At 38.7% G+C, this 15,184-nt stretch overlaps 1 protein-coding gene across 25 annotated transcripts in view; it reads right to left on the bottom strand.

Annotated features, from left to right (window-relative positions):
• MYBPC1 (myosin binding protein C1) overlaps nucleotides 1-15,184 on the bottom strand; it is a 108,578-nt gene that overhangs the window by 14,924 nt on the left and 78,470 nt on the right. For 13 of the 25 annotated variants that reach the window (XM_083699963.1, XM_083699987.1, XM_083699974.1 and 10 more), the window contains 8 exons: nucleotides 14,957-15,116; nucleotides 13,747-13,851; nucleotides 11,597-11,785; nucleotides 11,155-11,289; nucleotides 6,722-6,838; nucleotides 3,187-3,354; nucleotides 2,565-2,653; nucleotides 1,024-1,219 (listed from right to left, as the gene is read on the bottom strand). In XM_083699963.1, coding sequence (XP_083556089.1) covers nucleotides 1,024-1,219; nucleotides 2,565-2,653; nucleotides 3,187-3,354; nucleotides 6,722-6,838; nucleotides 11,155-11,289; nucleotides 11,597-11,785; nucleotides 13,747-13,851; nucleotides 14,957-15,116 — 1,159 coding nt within the window. The remainder of the gene's footprint in view (nucleotides 1-1,023; nucleotides 1,220-2,564; nucleotides 2,654-3,186; nucleotides 3,355-6,721; nucleotides 6,839-11,154; nucleotides 11,290-11,596; nucleotides 11,786-13,746; nucleotides 13,852-14,956; nucleotides 15,117-15,184) is intronic. The other 12 variants (XM_083699965.1, XM_083699972.1, XM_083699964.1 and 9 more) reach the window with 1 other exon arrangement.

Below are 15,184 nucleotides of genomic sequence, written 5' to 3'. Positions count from 1 at the left end.
ATAATAAGGAAAACCTTCCAGACTCACACAGAAACTAGGTCAGGTGCAATCACAGCAGGAAGATTAACAGTTACATTACTCCCTCGAGCCACTAGATTATCCTAGTTGGCTTCTACTGTACTGACTTAAAAACAATAACAACAACTAGTACAATCCCTAAATTTAATTTCTAGCTTTGCTCATAAAAGGTCTGCCACGTTTCTTTCTGTGTTCCCTCTAACAAAGGAATCTGTGTGTTTCACTTAAAGCTGGAGTGAGATCTGGGTAACTCTTGGATTTTATATTTGGATAGAACCTAATCCAGCTGAGTTTGCAATTCATTCCCTCTTAAGACTGTGACCAAATTCAGACGTGGTTACAACATCAAACCAGCTTTTTCCCTGTCCCATTTACCCCTGCCTTCTTAAACTTCTATCCTGAAGAACAATGCTAGAGAGCTCGAAAGCATGATCATTCTTGTGACATTTTGGTTTGCTCTAACGAAAGGATTAATCTATTATGGATTTGGAGCTTTAATGGAACAACACAGTGCCTTTTGCTTTTTATTGATAAATATAAAATGTAATCATTCAGCAAAGTTAAATAGCTGGAATGTATGTCCAGTTTGACTTCCTGCACTTTCCCCTTCCATTTATCCAATATACACTCTTGATCTGAAGTAGAGGATTAAAACGATATCAGAAAGAAGTGTGTCATATTCTGAAATTTATAGAACCGTAGAATTGTAGAGTTGGAAAGGACCACAAGGGTCATCTAGTCCAGCCTTCTGCAATTTTAATGCACAGAGTAATAAGGGATTCAACTTTATTTTTAAAACTTATGATGTATCTATCTCAATATGTTGTCTCTTGTAGCAGGCAGTTCCAGACACCACAGAGGAACATACAAGAGATCATAGAACAGTGGGTACTAACTCCTAGCTTCTTGCAGTCATTTTAGGAATGCCCAAAACATGCCAAAGGATTGCTAGTACATCCCAATTAACAGCCTATATTCTTATCACTTCCAAATTTTTACACATACCAACTATTTGAATCTCTATTGTGGCTCTATCCACCAGATTATCTACTTTGACTTTCATGTCGTATTTCCCAGAGTGGATCCTCTCTGCCTTTCGGATGAAGATGATTGTGTCATTTTCACTGTTGCGGATGTTAATTTGGTTCTTATCTACATGAGCTCCATTTTTCTTCCAAGAGACCTTAGGTCTTGGTCTTCCCTGTGGGGGGAAAGCAAACAAACATGTCCATGGACCAAATTTTATATGACTGTAGTATTATTTTATGGTGATCTTTAAATAAGGTTAAACAGAGAATAGCATGTTTAAGTCAAGGAGCTGCTTATTGAACTATAACTGCAGGTTCATTCTGAACCCATTGAGATATATTGCATTTCTTTTGTCAAGTTATTTTCAAGGCAGAGGCTTCGAAATAACTCCCTGTGACTTAAATGACAGTAAGAGAAAGCTGCATTTCTGATATTTTGTTTGTTTGTATGATATCTTACCTGCCCTTTAGTGTAAGGTCCCAGGGTAGGTTACTCCAATATAATATGCAACAGATTAAACTGCTACAGTTAAAGACAAGCAAATGGTTCAAAATGAAGCAGAACAATATATGGTATTTTCTAAAAAAAATGTGGGTCCCACAAAGCAAAATACTTTAACTGTCAAATGCCAGGGTAAATAAGTGCATCTTCAGTAAATGATGAAAGCTGTACAATTAATATGCTAGATTCACCTCTGTGGGGAGGGAGGTCTACAATTTAGGGGCTACCACAGAGAACTCTCAGGCCACCATTCTCCACATTTCTGGGGGTGACAGGGACTAGCAAGAGAGCCCCTTTTGCACATCTTAACACCTGAGAAGGTTGAAAGGGTTGGAGACAGTCTTTCAGATATTTGGGGCCTAAGTCTTTAGGGCTTTAAACATTAATGAACAACCTGAAATAGGCTTGACAATGCACATATATGTACTATTATGATAAGCACAGTATTAGAATAGTTTTCGGTGTTTAGCATATTCTCTTTAACCTTTTTGACATTACCAGCTAGTACATCTGAACAGATACTATAATTTCCTCTTCTGGTCCTACAAGTATTCAATGAGAGGCTGAAATACCTGTTTCTTCTAGTGACTTCTTGATAGTCCTGAGTAGTTCTGGGACTACTGGAAACTAATATGAACTTTTTTTAAAAAAAGAAAGAGCCAGTGATAGGATCTGCATATTATTGAACACAGGCAGAAAATCCAGTAGCACACGCTGCTGTTTTGACAATACAGGCAGCCCCCCGTTTACACACGTTCAATACGTATGTGACCGTATATACATGCATCACGTCAAACCCAGAAGTGATCCATAAATGTCATAAAGACACCACTGAAATGTCACTAAAAGGGCAGAATAGGGGCAGAGTAGGGTGTTTGAAGGCTGTTTCAATGGGTTTTAATTATATGTGATATCACCAATGTGAAAAATGCCTTGGAATGTAACCCCTGCGTAAATGGGGGGCTGCCTGTGTCATGCAACATTCACATAAAGAATTATATTTATTTGTTTCTTACCTGGAAGGGAATAACAAGATTCACAGCTTCTCCAACCCTTCGAACGTATGTTTGCTTTAAGTGTCTTGGCAGACGAATCTTCGGGGGTTCTTAATTTGAAAAAGAAGGAAGGGGAGTGCACTTGTGAATTGGGCTTAACTGTTTTCTAAAGTTTTCTCAAAGACAATATTTGGCAATGGTAAATCAGGAGGCGGGGGGGGGGGGACCTAATTAACACACACTTTCAAAACAGTATGAGAACTCAAACACAACCATCATTCGAAATTCACACTTCTCCAGATTTTGTGATGCAGTTCTCCAACCAATGTTTACAAAAATGCACATATTAGGGGGAAATGTGCATACAATGCATATATTAGTGAAAATAACATACAAAATAGCATTATATTAAAGGAAATGGTCTGCAAAAATATGTACATTAGTCAAAACTGCATACAAAATTTCTCCTAATTCACAGGGAGTATTCAAAATATTCAAATTTTCATTAGGACTTAAAAAAACAAAACACGGATTGCTGCAGAAATGTGGAGAACTGAATTTCAGATTGTAAGAATGAGAAACTGAGGGAACCAACATGGACAGATCCCTCCACCCCTAGACATAAGTAAACAGCCCATCTCACCTATCACTTCCTTAACTAAAATTGGCTGTGGATGCATCCGAGGCTCACTGGGACCAGCAGCATTCACAGCTTTTACTCGAACAAAAATTTTTGCTCCAGTTGGCAGGCCAGTGATGGTGAATTTCGTTTTGTCTGTGAGTTCTGGATTGGCCACAATCCATTCTTCCGCTGAAGTAGGATAAAAAGCAAAAGGAAGGAAAGGACAGAAATTGATAATTATATATATGAAATGTGCTTGTGAATCACTAATTCGTTTTTTAAAAAAATTAAGTGTAGCAAACTCAATATATTTCACTTCCTGGAAGAATTTGGAGCCAAACCACCAGTTTCTAATTTGAAAAATCATATGAAGACTGTAAGAAATAAATGTTATTTAACACTTTCCTCCATTTTAAAAATTGACTAATACATTTGTAATTAAAATTATAACCCTGAAGGCCAGGCAATCAATATATTATTGTACTGCCTCCTTAAAGGAATGTTAACATGCAAGCAACATGATAATTATTAGTTGCAGTAACAGAATTTCACATGGAAGTTGATATCCAGAACACAGTTTCAGTCTAAATAATTTCCTCTCTCTTTTAAATAAAGTTTTCTAGTTTTATTGTTGCAAAAATAATTAATGTGCAGGTCTTATGCAGACACAGAATCATTATCCACACATGCAGCCGTACTGCTTCTATGTACCATGAATGCTTCTTTGTCCAACTCATATTGCCCTCAGTCATGTTTACACATACATCTCTGCTGTCCACTAAGTGATCCATGTTTTTCTATTGCTGCCACAACATTTCCCTTTAAACAATATTAAGAGTTCTGAAATGCTCTGAAAAACTCCAGGTAAACTGTAATCCTGGAATGGTGAAGCAATCCCACACAGACCATAAATATGCATTCACATGTGTGTATGAAACTTGATTCAGAACTATGTGGTTGCTCCCGTGTGCACATGGAATACCCAGCAGGCAAATGTCAGCCACCCAAATCTCTGAAATAAAAAAATCCCAAGCTACTGAAAGCACACATTGCAAATTCAAAAGACAGCATGTTAGCAAAAACGATTTATTCACTGATGTTGCATAAGCTAGTCATTTACACAGCAGAGCACACACTTGAATTTTAGCTTAATTCTTTTGGGCACCAAGTATGAAGGATAAGAACATAAGACGAGCCTGCTGGATCAAACCAATGGCCCATCTAGTCCAGCATTCTGTTCTCACAGTGGCAACCAGGTGCGTGGGGGAAACCTGAAAGCAGGATTCGAATACAATAGCACACTCCCTCCCTGTGGTTTCCAGAAAGTGATATTCAGAAGCATTGCTGCCACCAGTCCTGCCCCGCCCCATGATTCCATATCACTAGCATTGAAGGAATATCACTAGCTTCTATAATCCATACAGTTCATTTAGTACCAGTAGTATACAATATTTGCTATTAACTTCCACAACCCAGCTGTATAAGTGGTATGACAATAACATGAAGTTATTTTTCTCTTGCTGGTCATATAAACATGACTTGGCCTTTTTATCTTTAAGTACACTACAGTTACATATGAAATATCATTAGTTGAGTGACATCAGGATCAGAGGTGGGTAGGCTTGCCATGTTTATTTGCAAACAGTGAGTGAACTGCAGAGTGAGTTGTCTCAGGAGTAGCAACTTTCAAGAACACTCTGATGATTAAATGATATATAACTGAGTACTAGCAGGCTATGCCCACAAAAGGTACCAGTAAATGAATGGGACTCTTACCAGCACGCAACTTTGGAAGATCACAGTCACACTGCATAGAAAACAACTAGACCACCAGGCAACTTTCAACAGTGGTTAGAGATAAATCACCTACTTCTAAGTTATAATGGGATTTATCTGCAGCCAACTTCATGAAGATGGGGCCACCAACCTAATCCCAGTCTAAATACCATATGTATTTATGAATACATATGAAACTAGATTCAGAACTCTATGAATTATTCAATGCACACATGAAGCTCTAACCAAGCACATGCCTCCCCATTCACTTCCATGTCAAGAACTAGACTAGGCAAACAAATAGGGATATAGATTTAGGTAGGTAGCCATGTTGGTCTGATGCAGTCAAAATAAATTTAAAATTGTCCAGCAGCACCTTAGAGACCAACTAAGTTTGTTCTGGGTATAAGCTTTCATTTGCATGCACGATTCTTCTGTTTCAGTGTATCAGAAGCAGTGTGCATGCACACAAAAGCTTATACCCCGAACAAACATAGTTGGTCTCTAAGGTACTACTGGACAATTTTGGATTTTTTTTTATTTAAATAGGGATATATGCATGGAATGGTCCCTGAAATTGCAATGAATGGGGAAAGACTTTGTATGTGACAGCGCCATGTATGTATTAGAGCTCTACACATCTGGCCTGGGACTGTGGCCTTTATATATATAACAGCTTAACTTATACTCAGAACTTTAGAGAGAAAGAAGTTAGCTATTATTTTTCTCTAACCAATACAGAATTCACAAATAGCTTCACACACCAGTAACTGTCTTTTACAGTCAGTTATTGAGTAGGCTTTCATACAGAAAGAACAATGCATCATTCACACTTTGCAGAAGAAACTAATCACATTATATATATATATATTTAAAAAACTGGTTCTTCAGTATTATGTGAGTGGAGACAGTATGTGTTTCAGTAGGTGGATCAATGGATTTGGGCATATATTACCTGGGTTGATTTCCTGCTTCAGCCATAAGCAAGCCACTCTTTCCTAGCTTTAGTTTCCCATTTGCGAAATAATAATAATGATCTATTGCACAGGGCTATTATGAGGATAAGCAAAACAACCGAGTCACATACAGTATAGTCTGTGCTTTTTTGTGATAGTACCATGTACCATCACCTCTCCCCCCCCCCCCCCATGATGGCCATTTTGTGGGGGTACTTACAGCACTTTTATCAAGATATAAGTTCTGGCACCTTTTGTTTAATCAAAAGAGCACTCTGTATAGTATAATAATTGAGATTCCATGAACTTTTCCCCCAAGTCACTGTGGTATTTTTGAAGGAGTGTGTAGCAGATAGTGTTCCCTCAAAAACGTCACTATTATACTGTTGGGGGAGGGGAATCAATTTCAGTAAGAATGTTTAAATATCTTTGTTGCATACTTTACCTTCCAGGTCATAAGTTGCCTCCAGAAATTCACCTTCATACAGTTCTGCCGATATACCTTATGAGAGTCCACCATTAAAGTTAATTCAGAGACACCCACTTTCACACAGGCAAGATATGAGTCAGTTGTTAGTAATCCCTGTTAGTAACTATACAGAGATATGTACTGCGCCTTGAAGAGGAGCTTTGGGATGATCAAGGAATTGGCTAGATAATGAAATAGAGCTTGTTTCTTCTACACATGGCAAACCATTGTTTGCCTATTTCCCCCCTGGCTCCTTTGCTTCCAGCAGACTGAGGCTCCAACCACAGGTCAAGGGAAACAGCACAATCGGGGGGGGGGGGGGGAAGGGGGGAGGATGATGCCGTTGAAAACTCACAGGGTTTTGGTGTCTTCTCTTCAGTCTTGATCAAGCCCCCGTCTGTCTCCTCACTATTATTTTGCTCTGTACCACCACCACTGTCTCCCTTGCCCTCTGTAGTGGCCTCCTGAGGACCTAAATAATTTGGAAAGCACATTTGGTACTTTACAGTCATAGGCAGAAGAGCCTTTGAGACTGGTATATCTGAGCATCCAGAGAGAAAGATGAGGTTTGAAAAAAGAGGAGATAGGCAGGAGAAATCCATTGAGTAAAAGAGAAGATTTAGCAGGAAGAGAAGATTAAAGTGTAGGCCAGAATAAGAAAGAGAAAGCTAAAAAGAAATAGAGCAGTGGTGTGCAGAGGTATATGCTGGTATAAGGTGATCTGGAAGTCTGTGGGCATGATTTATAGTTGCAGTTGACTGAACTCAGTCTCTCTAAGTATCGCCTGTCAAAGAGTTTTCATTCACAGTTGTTATTTTGCTTTTCTGGCTCCAAACCGCATTGTGCATAGCATGTAGGGTTCACTGGATAACATTCAATGATTAAAACCTATTTAAGGATTGGTGTGCCTTGCAAGGTGGGCCTGATGACAAACGTTTTGCAGGTTTTATAACCTGTCTTGATACTGGACAATAAAACAGGCAGGAAGCAGAAAACTGGACCTGGAGAGTAATTGTGTTGTAGGGTCTGCTGATGACAGCACTGCTGCAGTGATCTCAACAGGTTTTATTCTTGTGTTGCTGGTGTTTCCATTAAGACCCTGATCCTGAGTTTCATGTGAATACATGTGTTCACATTCAGGACAAAACCAGGGGGAAATAAATGTGTTGGAAGACAAGCTTTACTTGGGGTTGTTCACCTTGAGGTTGAGAAGGCACCTAACGTTGTTTCAGGGCTTGCTGATTTGAGACAACAGACTTGTTGGATCAAATTTAGGTTATTGTGTGCCACCATATTCAGCCGGTTATGTTTTTGTTAAGTTGATTCTGGAGAAAAGGAAATACAAAACAGGTAAGGGTATCTCTCTTTTTTGCAACATTTTATTTTAGCCAATGAAAACTTCAGTGTCATTTGCAAACTTACAGATATATGTCTGTGGGGAATTTCCGTTACCCATTTTGCATTTACAATGACTGTTATTCTGAGAGAATAAAAGAGTTGGGAGCCTCTAATCATCTAGGTGCTTATTCCTTTATTTTCAGTTCCCAGTGCCTTCGTATTCAATTCTTGATAGCATAGATGAATGACTGAATGAGTTATAATAATTTATTATTATGGTCGGAGACCAGCTTGTGTACTGAATGAGTTAAGAGGAGCATAATATCTGATCCTGTCACTAAGTCCGTGAGCAATGTTTGATCCTTTAAATTTATGTGTGTATGTGTAATGTAATATTGGTTCCACTGAAAGCTGAGAATCCCCTTTATTAACTTTAAAGAAGCCACAATGTTTCTCACTTTTCCAAGGTCCCTCTGCACTATTATCATAGAAATTGTCTGTGCATTAAAGCAGCCCTAATAAAATTCCATTCAAGGGCAATAGACAAGAGAGAGAGAGAGAGAGAGTAAAAGAGAGAAGGAAAAGAGAATAATTGATAGAATAAGTAAGAAGAAGAGAAGGACAGAACTGAAAAAAGTGACAGCTGAAAGATTGACAGTCAAAGAAAGTATACCTGGAGATCCAGGTGAAATATTAAACGTTGTAGAAAAATTAGTTGAAGGAAAGGTACTGGAAAAAAGATGAAGAACAGAGATATTCAGGTACTGAAGAAAAAATGAAAGGAAACAAGGCAGAGCAAGAGATATAGAAGTAAACACCAAGTATTTTTTGTATTTTCCAAAACGTTTTGTTCCAAAGTGTTACAATATACACATGAGTGGCATTAACTGTATATATACATACACACACATAAATATATAGGTGTATATCTAGAAATGCAAAGCATAAGTAGAATACACATCATGCACACAGTATTGTCTGTAAAATACATCACTACTGTATTTTATGTGAGGTGGGTAACACCAAAATGGCAGACGCGGCTGTCATTTTGAGGGATCTTCTTAATGCTTTTAAGCCTATCTGAAAGAAAAAAGTAAAAGTTTTGCTCTGTTCAACAGGTACACAAGGAATTTTGTTCTGGTGAACCCTGAAGTGTCCCTTGAAAGACATTTCTACCTATGATGGCTAGATTTATGATTTACTATGCATATCACACCCTCCCTAGTTACAAATAATTTGGGACTGTTGGCTAATTCATATATTCTTGATTCTTTACTCCGGTTTTTTTGGACTAAAACTCCCATCAACTCCAGTCAGCATGGAGTTGAGCTGAATATTTGGCAAATCCACTTTCCCAGGGAGATGAAGTATGGTATGAAACTTCCATAGGTGTCACAGAAAGCTAACTTATTCTTGTATTTTCCCCAATGCAGTTCAGACACATTGCTCTTTATCAAGGATATTGCAAAGAGACTGGGCTCTAATGCACTGTGTAAACTTCAATAATAAATCAATTTTCTACATCACCTGTGGTTGCTTTTTCCTGGGGGTTCCCTACCCCAACCTGTAAATTATGCTGCAGCTTTCTTGTTTCTGGAAGGCTCTACCAGACCTATTAAAATTTTGTTTAATTTGTCCATTTAAAAAGAAAAGTAAAGCTATTTATTTTCCAGTTTTCTTAAATTTCCCACATTGAAGATATTTGGCAATGTGGGAAGGGGTTTAAGTCCCTGTTGGTTTAAACACTCTGCATAGCTATTCATTTGTAAATGAGGTTCTTAAAATAATAATAATAATAATAATAATAATAATAATAATAATAATAAGTCTAAACTTCTGCTATATGCTCAAATAACACATGATGTTAATCACATGGTTTGTCCTTGTGTGCAGGATTTTTTAAAGTGTAGGGACCTAAATCCAGATTAGGACCCTGATATGGGAGAAGGAATAGAAAAGCTTTAGCCGTTTGAACCACATGGCACTCCTATCAGGAATGGGTTCCCCACAGGGGGGAGGGGTAATCTAAATCAGGGCTGCATCAGGGAGTAAAGAGTCCCACACCAGTGTCCAAATCCAGACCGGAGGCAGGAAAGAGGGTACTGGCTATACATGAAAGGAAGAAAAATCCTGCACTCAAGGGCAAATCATGTGATTAATGCCATGTGTCGTTTGGCTCATAGTCGAAGAGTAGAATCTATTAAAACATCTTTATACTCTTTAAGGGCTTTGTTCATCAGGGAAATAGTGGCAAGCTTCTGCCAAGGCAAATGATAGCTAGCCATAGCTTACGGCATGAAGCCACTCACTTGAACCTTTAATCTCAGAGGCGTGAAGGCTGCCTGTTCTTTGCTATTTCTGTTAGGGTGAGTGATGGAGGGCAAAGCAGAAACTGGAGACTGTCCGCTTTCCTTCCAACTGTTGTCTGCCACTCCTCTGCCCGCCACACAGTGCTCCACCACTTCCTCTAGAAACAGATACTTCCCAAGCCTCCAGGCTGGTCTTCCTCTACTGTAAAAGTTGTATAGGCTGCCTATACCAATAACACAGCTACAATTAAATTTAGGGCAAGAATATCCTCCTATTCTTGAACATTTCCTAGAATAGCTATTATCCAGGCACTGCAAACTGGGGGTGGGGGAATGGTTTCCCAAATGAACTGTGGAAGTTCTGGACTTCACATAATGTCCCATTTCCTTACCTGTTCTAGGTCACATCCACTGTTCTTCACTTCAAATCAGTTGCCTTTTTAACTTATATCAAGGCTCTAGAGAGTGACACACTATGTACACAGGAACAACTGCAGTTTTAGAGATCTGATTGACACTGAAAATCTTCATCATATAATAGGGCTCGCTTCAACATGATAAAGGCCCCAATTCGCATGTAGCCAGATATGCGTTGAAATAATTAACCCTGATTCAAGTGTGGCAAAGCAGGTGTGATGGCTCAATCACCAGCTCAGCTTGCCTATCAGCACACAAAATCAAAGTTTAGGGAAATATTCTGACACACCAAAATTTAGAAAGGCCAATCTAAGAGTTGCGTTGACCTGACCAAGTAAGAAATGACAATGGGAATAAGAGAGGGGCAGTCATATCTCTGCATTAATTCTTGCTTTTCCTTTGTCCTTCATTTTGTTTCTAAAGTAGCACCTAGCATTGCTGCTGAAAGTGGACATGGCATTTCCATATCAGTGTAATACATATTTTACAAGGTTTCAGAATTTTGAGCCGCTGGTCTGGAATGCTAGTTAAAAAGGCAAGACCAATATTATTTTTAGCAACAGTTGGACCAACCATTTAGAAGCCGGATAGGACAGAACCACATACTTGACTTGGAGAATCCCCACTTACAATGTAGTTGCCTCAATGTGAGTGAAAGCAGCTCTCAATTATAAAAAGTAAAACATCTCTCACCTAACTGAAGAAAAATTCAGTTGTCACTTACTTCCTTCAAAGCAATACTCTATAATATAGCCATCTAAACCTGCAGCTCCAATTTGGTCTGGTGGCCGCCATTTCATGGTAACTGTAGTATCTGTTACGGAATCAACTGCCAGGCAGGTGGGTGGACTCGTGACAGCTGGAAGCAATAAAAGAGAGTGTCTGAGTTTGCAGTACAACCTTTGCTGCATGTTTGCATCAATGTCTATCTGTTAAAGTCCATTAACATTTTGTTTTGATCTCTTCCTCTTTTGTCCTGATCCCACACTTTTCATTTGATTTGCACACTTTCTTCCCCTTGGGATTGTGTGCAGTTTTGTGGATCACATTAATTAAAAGTTGCTGCAACATTTAAAAGAAAATGGAGGAACTGACTTAAGACATATCTTTGGTATTCTGATAGTCTGATTATTTGACAACATGTACACTGTATATTATCTACCCACCCAAAGGCACAAAAGGCTTTGAGGGCTCGCTTGGTTTCGAAGTGCCTATGGCATTGACAGCAAACACCCGGACTTCATAGGCAACTCCTTCAATCATCTTTTTGGGCTCAAAGGTTGTTTCTTTAATAAGGTCAAAGTTCAGCCTCATCCACCTGGAACTTTGCTTCTTTTTCCTCTCAATGTAGTAACCTAAACAAATATAAGAAGAATTATAATTACTATTTTTACATTATTACATAAAAGAAAAATACAGACTCTTACAAATGTATACATTCTATTATTTCATTAGTTAAAGAGATGGAACTATCAGGAAGAATATTATTGTTATTTTTTCATTCCAAAAATTTATAAAGAAGGCTCATCTTTCTATAAATGTACCTTCTTGGGGGTGTATGGTGTGTGTGTATAGTTAATTTAGTTAATAATGCAACATCTCTTTTTTGTTGTTTAACCATCATCCTATTGAGTTTTATTATTTTTCCAAATCTGGCCAATAGATAGCCTTGTGCAGATCAAAAAGCTTGTAACAAGGTGTATATTGGTTGTTCTTGCTTTTGCTCATATTGGAAAGTAGTCTTGGGGTTCCTTGCTATGTTATATACTGTAATTTCCTGTATGGTATCCATTACTACCTTCCAGAATTGCTTTATTTTTGCTCAAAATGCATGTATAAAGTACAAAAATACATGTATAAAATCTGCTTTTTTATGCATCCAGAAATTCATATTAATTTCATAAATTTGCTTCGTTTGGAGGGAGATAAGTGCCACTTGTAAGCAAGTTTGAAAAAAAAGTTATTTGTGGTTTACACTTATTAATAAACATGGTATTATTTAAAGCAGCCAGGTCCAATCATCTTGATCTATAAGGACGTTAGCTGATTAATAATAGTTGTTTAATATAAGCATAAATGTAATATCATTGGCTAATGGCCCAGAACTTCTAAAATGAACAAACATGAACATCACAGAAAGTATTTGTTTGACCTGGACAGCATAGTGGTATCTGAATAAGTCCCCACCCCGCATTTCCTAGAGAAAGCAAAAACCACCAGTTAAAATGTTTCTGCTTATCTGTGGAATGCCATGTGGCTGAAACAGCAGTTTGATTTCTTGTGCAAACTGTCCACAAAGCATATTACATGGCCTAAAGCTATCTATATTCAAACATCTCAAGGCTGCTTTATACATGTTTCCTAGAAACAGGTAATAACTGTTTTTGAATCAAGTGTGGGCAGTACTAAATAATACAAGAAACATATGACTGTTGCTGAAAGTTGCCTCTCCATATCAATTCCTCCTCTCAAATCTTGGTGACAATATGTAGTATATCCTCAAGCTCACTACTCACACCTGCTCTTGAGCACTACCCCTTAATCTCCCCACCCCCCAAAGTTTTTCAATCATTGCCAGGCACCTGGGACTCAGAACCACCATTTTAATTTCCCAGAATGCCACAGAGCATTGCAACATTGGGGGCATTGTGAGAAAATTAAATGATGGCTCCCAGTCACCTATTGCCAGTTGGATCACTGCTGGCAAAGGCTTGCTGTGAAGTTAGCAAAGTCCCTTGGGCTGTGGTTCCAAAGCACCCAGCAACCAGAAGGCTGTCAGGTATTTGGAAAGCGCTACGCAAGCGACTTTGTCATGGGGGCACGACAACCCACCTGTCATAAGATTGACAGGTGGTTTGTCCTGCCCACCAGTCAAAGGTGGCCCAGGCGGGTGGGATATTGATCTGGCCTACCAGACTGAAAAGGTTTCCCACCTCAGATGTAGAGGAACTGAATGTGTGATGCAATGTTTATCATACTCCAAGTTTCACTTCCTTTAACAGCGATAGTCAATAAAGTGAAACTAGGGTGGGAAAGTTGGAGGCAATTACTGTTATGTCACATGCTCTGTTTTTCTACATGTTTCCAGACAGACAGAGAGAAGGCTATGCAAGTTTTTTGCCTGTATATAAAATGGTATCTATGAAGTCATACACACAAGATGAAAATCTCCTTTGTTGGTTCTCAGAAAATTCTATTTTAAGAGACAGCAGCTAGATGTCCACCATGTGGGCACCAACTCAGAGGTTCCCATTAAATTTGATAGTAAAAAACTAGGAAATATCAAAATAGCTGTGCAGATGCTAGATCTACTTACCTAAGATAGGCGACCCACCATCATATGCTGGAGGGTCCCAGTTCATAATGCACCAATCTTCTCCTACATCAACCACATTGGGTGCCGCAGGAGGGTCAGGAATATCTGTTGCAAGCAAAAATATTTTTATTTCCTTGGATAGCCTCCCCTACTAAACGTGCTGATATTGCTGTACAGTGAACTGTTTATTGCTTATCACTAAAACTGGAGCAAAACTGGAGCAAAAAGTAGACCTTTAATAAACAAACTGCAAAAAATATTCTAGACAAGACCAAGGTGTAAATCAGCACTCAACTACAAAGAAGTTCATTGGCAGTCTTTGAAACAATAATTAGTCCACTTTGTACATCATATTAAACCATGCTGCACAAACACCCCCTCAGTGTTCTTCTTTCATTCATGCTGCTGCACCACAGACAAAACAAGTCTTTGAAGTGATAATTCTGTCAGGGCAAGCATTTCAGCCTGCCAGGCAAAATTATCCCCCTCATTTCCCCTCGCATGTTGTTCCAGGGGTTCTCCTAACCTTCCCAGAGTCAATTTTGAGGAGGAGACATGCAGGGGGAGGAGAGTGGAAAAAGCCCAATTCCTCAAACAGATGTCCTTGTTCAGAACTTATTAGTTGAATCCTACCTGGAGTCTGGCTTGTCATATCATCCAAACCTTCACAGAACAGAAGCAGTAAGTGAAGAACAAACCTTGGTTACCACTCATGGTTTGTTTGAAGAGAAAAAACCATGAGGTAAGATTTGGGTGACATATCAAGACATAGTCTGGGTTGTTTTGAGCAATGTGTACAAGCTTTAATGTGACAAGCAGACCAGTCCATTATCTCTTACCTCAGCTCATTTAAAATTTAGTTTTGTATACCACTGAAACACTTTTTCTGAACATTGAACAGCATAGTTTAAAAGCTATTACTTTTTCAAGAAAACAAGCAAAAATCAAATGCAATCATAATAGAAAATAAAAAGTGGGGGGTGGGAGACCCATAAAATCAGTGAGGCTAAAAACTATGGGTTGTATTCCATTTCTACTCAAGACTAAATCTATTAATGGACAGGATTAACTTAGATTCATTAATTTCAGTGGGTCTGCTCTGAGTAAAAGTTACTTGGCTACAGCCCTATGAAGTACTTTGTATATTGAAAAGACCCATAGAAATAATAAATAACAACGCAGAACTAAGTATTGAACTGGAAAGACTCACCAACCACTTTGATGTTGATGTGGGCTGTGTCTTCTCCTGCCTCATTCTTTAGCATTATTCTGTAGACACCTGAGTCATCTCTCTCAGCTGAATCAATCACCAAACAACTGCTGTCTGGGTAATTATCTGCCCGTATTCTGGCTGCAGGATCCATGAGCCACTATCAGTTATGCAGGGGAGGGGAGGAGGAAAGAGAGTTTACACCATGGGATTGAAAACCACCAGGAG

This window comes from Podarcis gaigeae (genome assembly GCF_964106915.1).
Source record: "Podarcis gaigeae genome assembly, chromosome: 10".
In the NCBI taxonomy this organism is placed as follows: Eukaryota; Metazoa; Chordata; class Lepidosauria; order Squamata; family Lacertidae; genus Podarcis; species Podarcis gaigeae.
The sequence above is the reverse complement of the archived record's forward strand: the minus strand, read 5'-3'. Positions and strand labels throughout refer to the sequence as shown.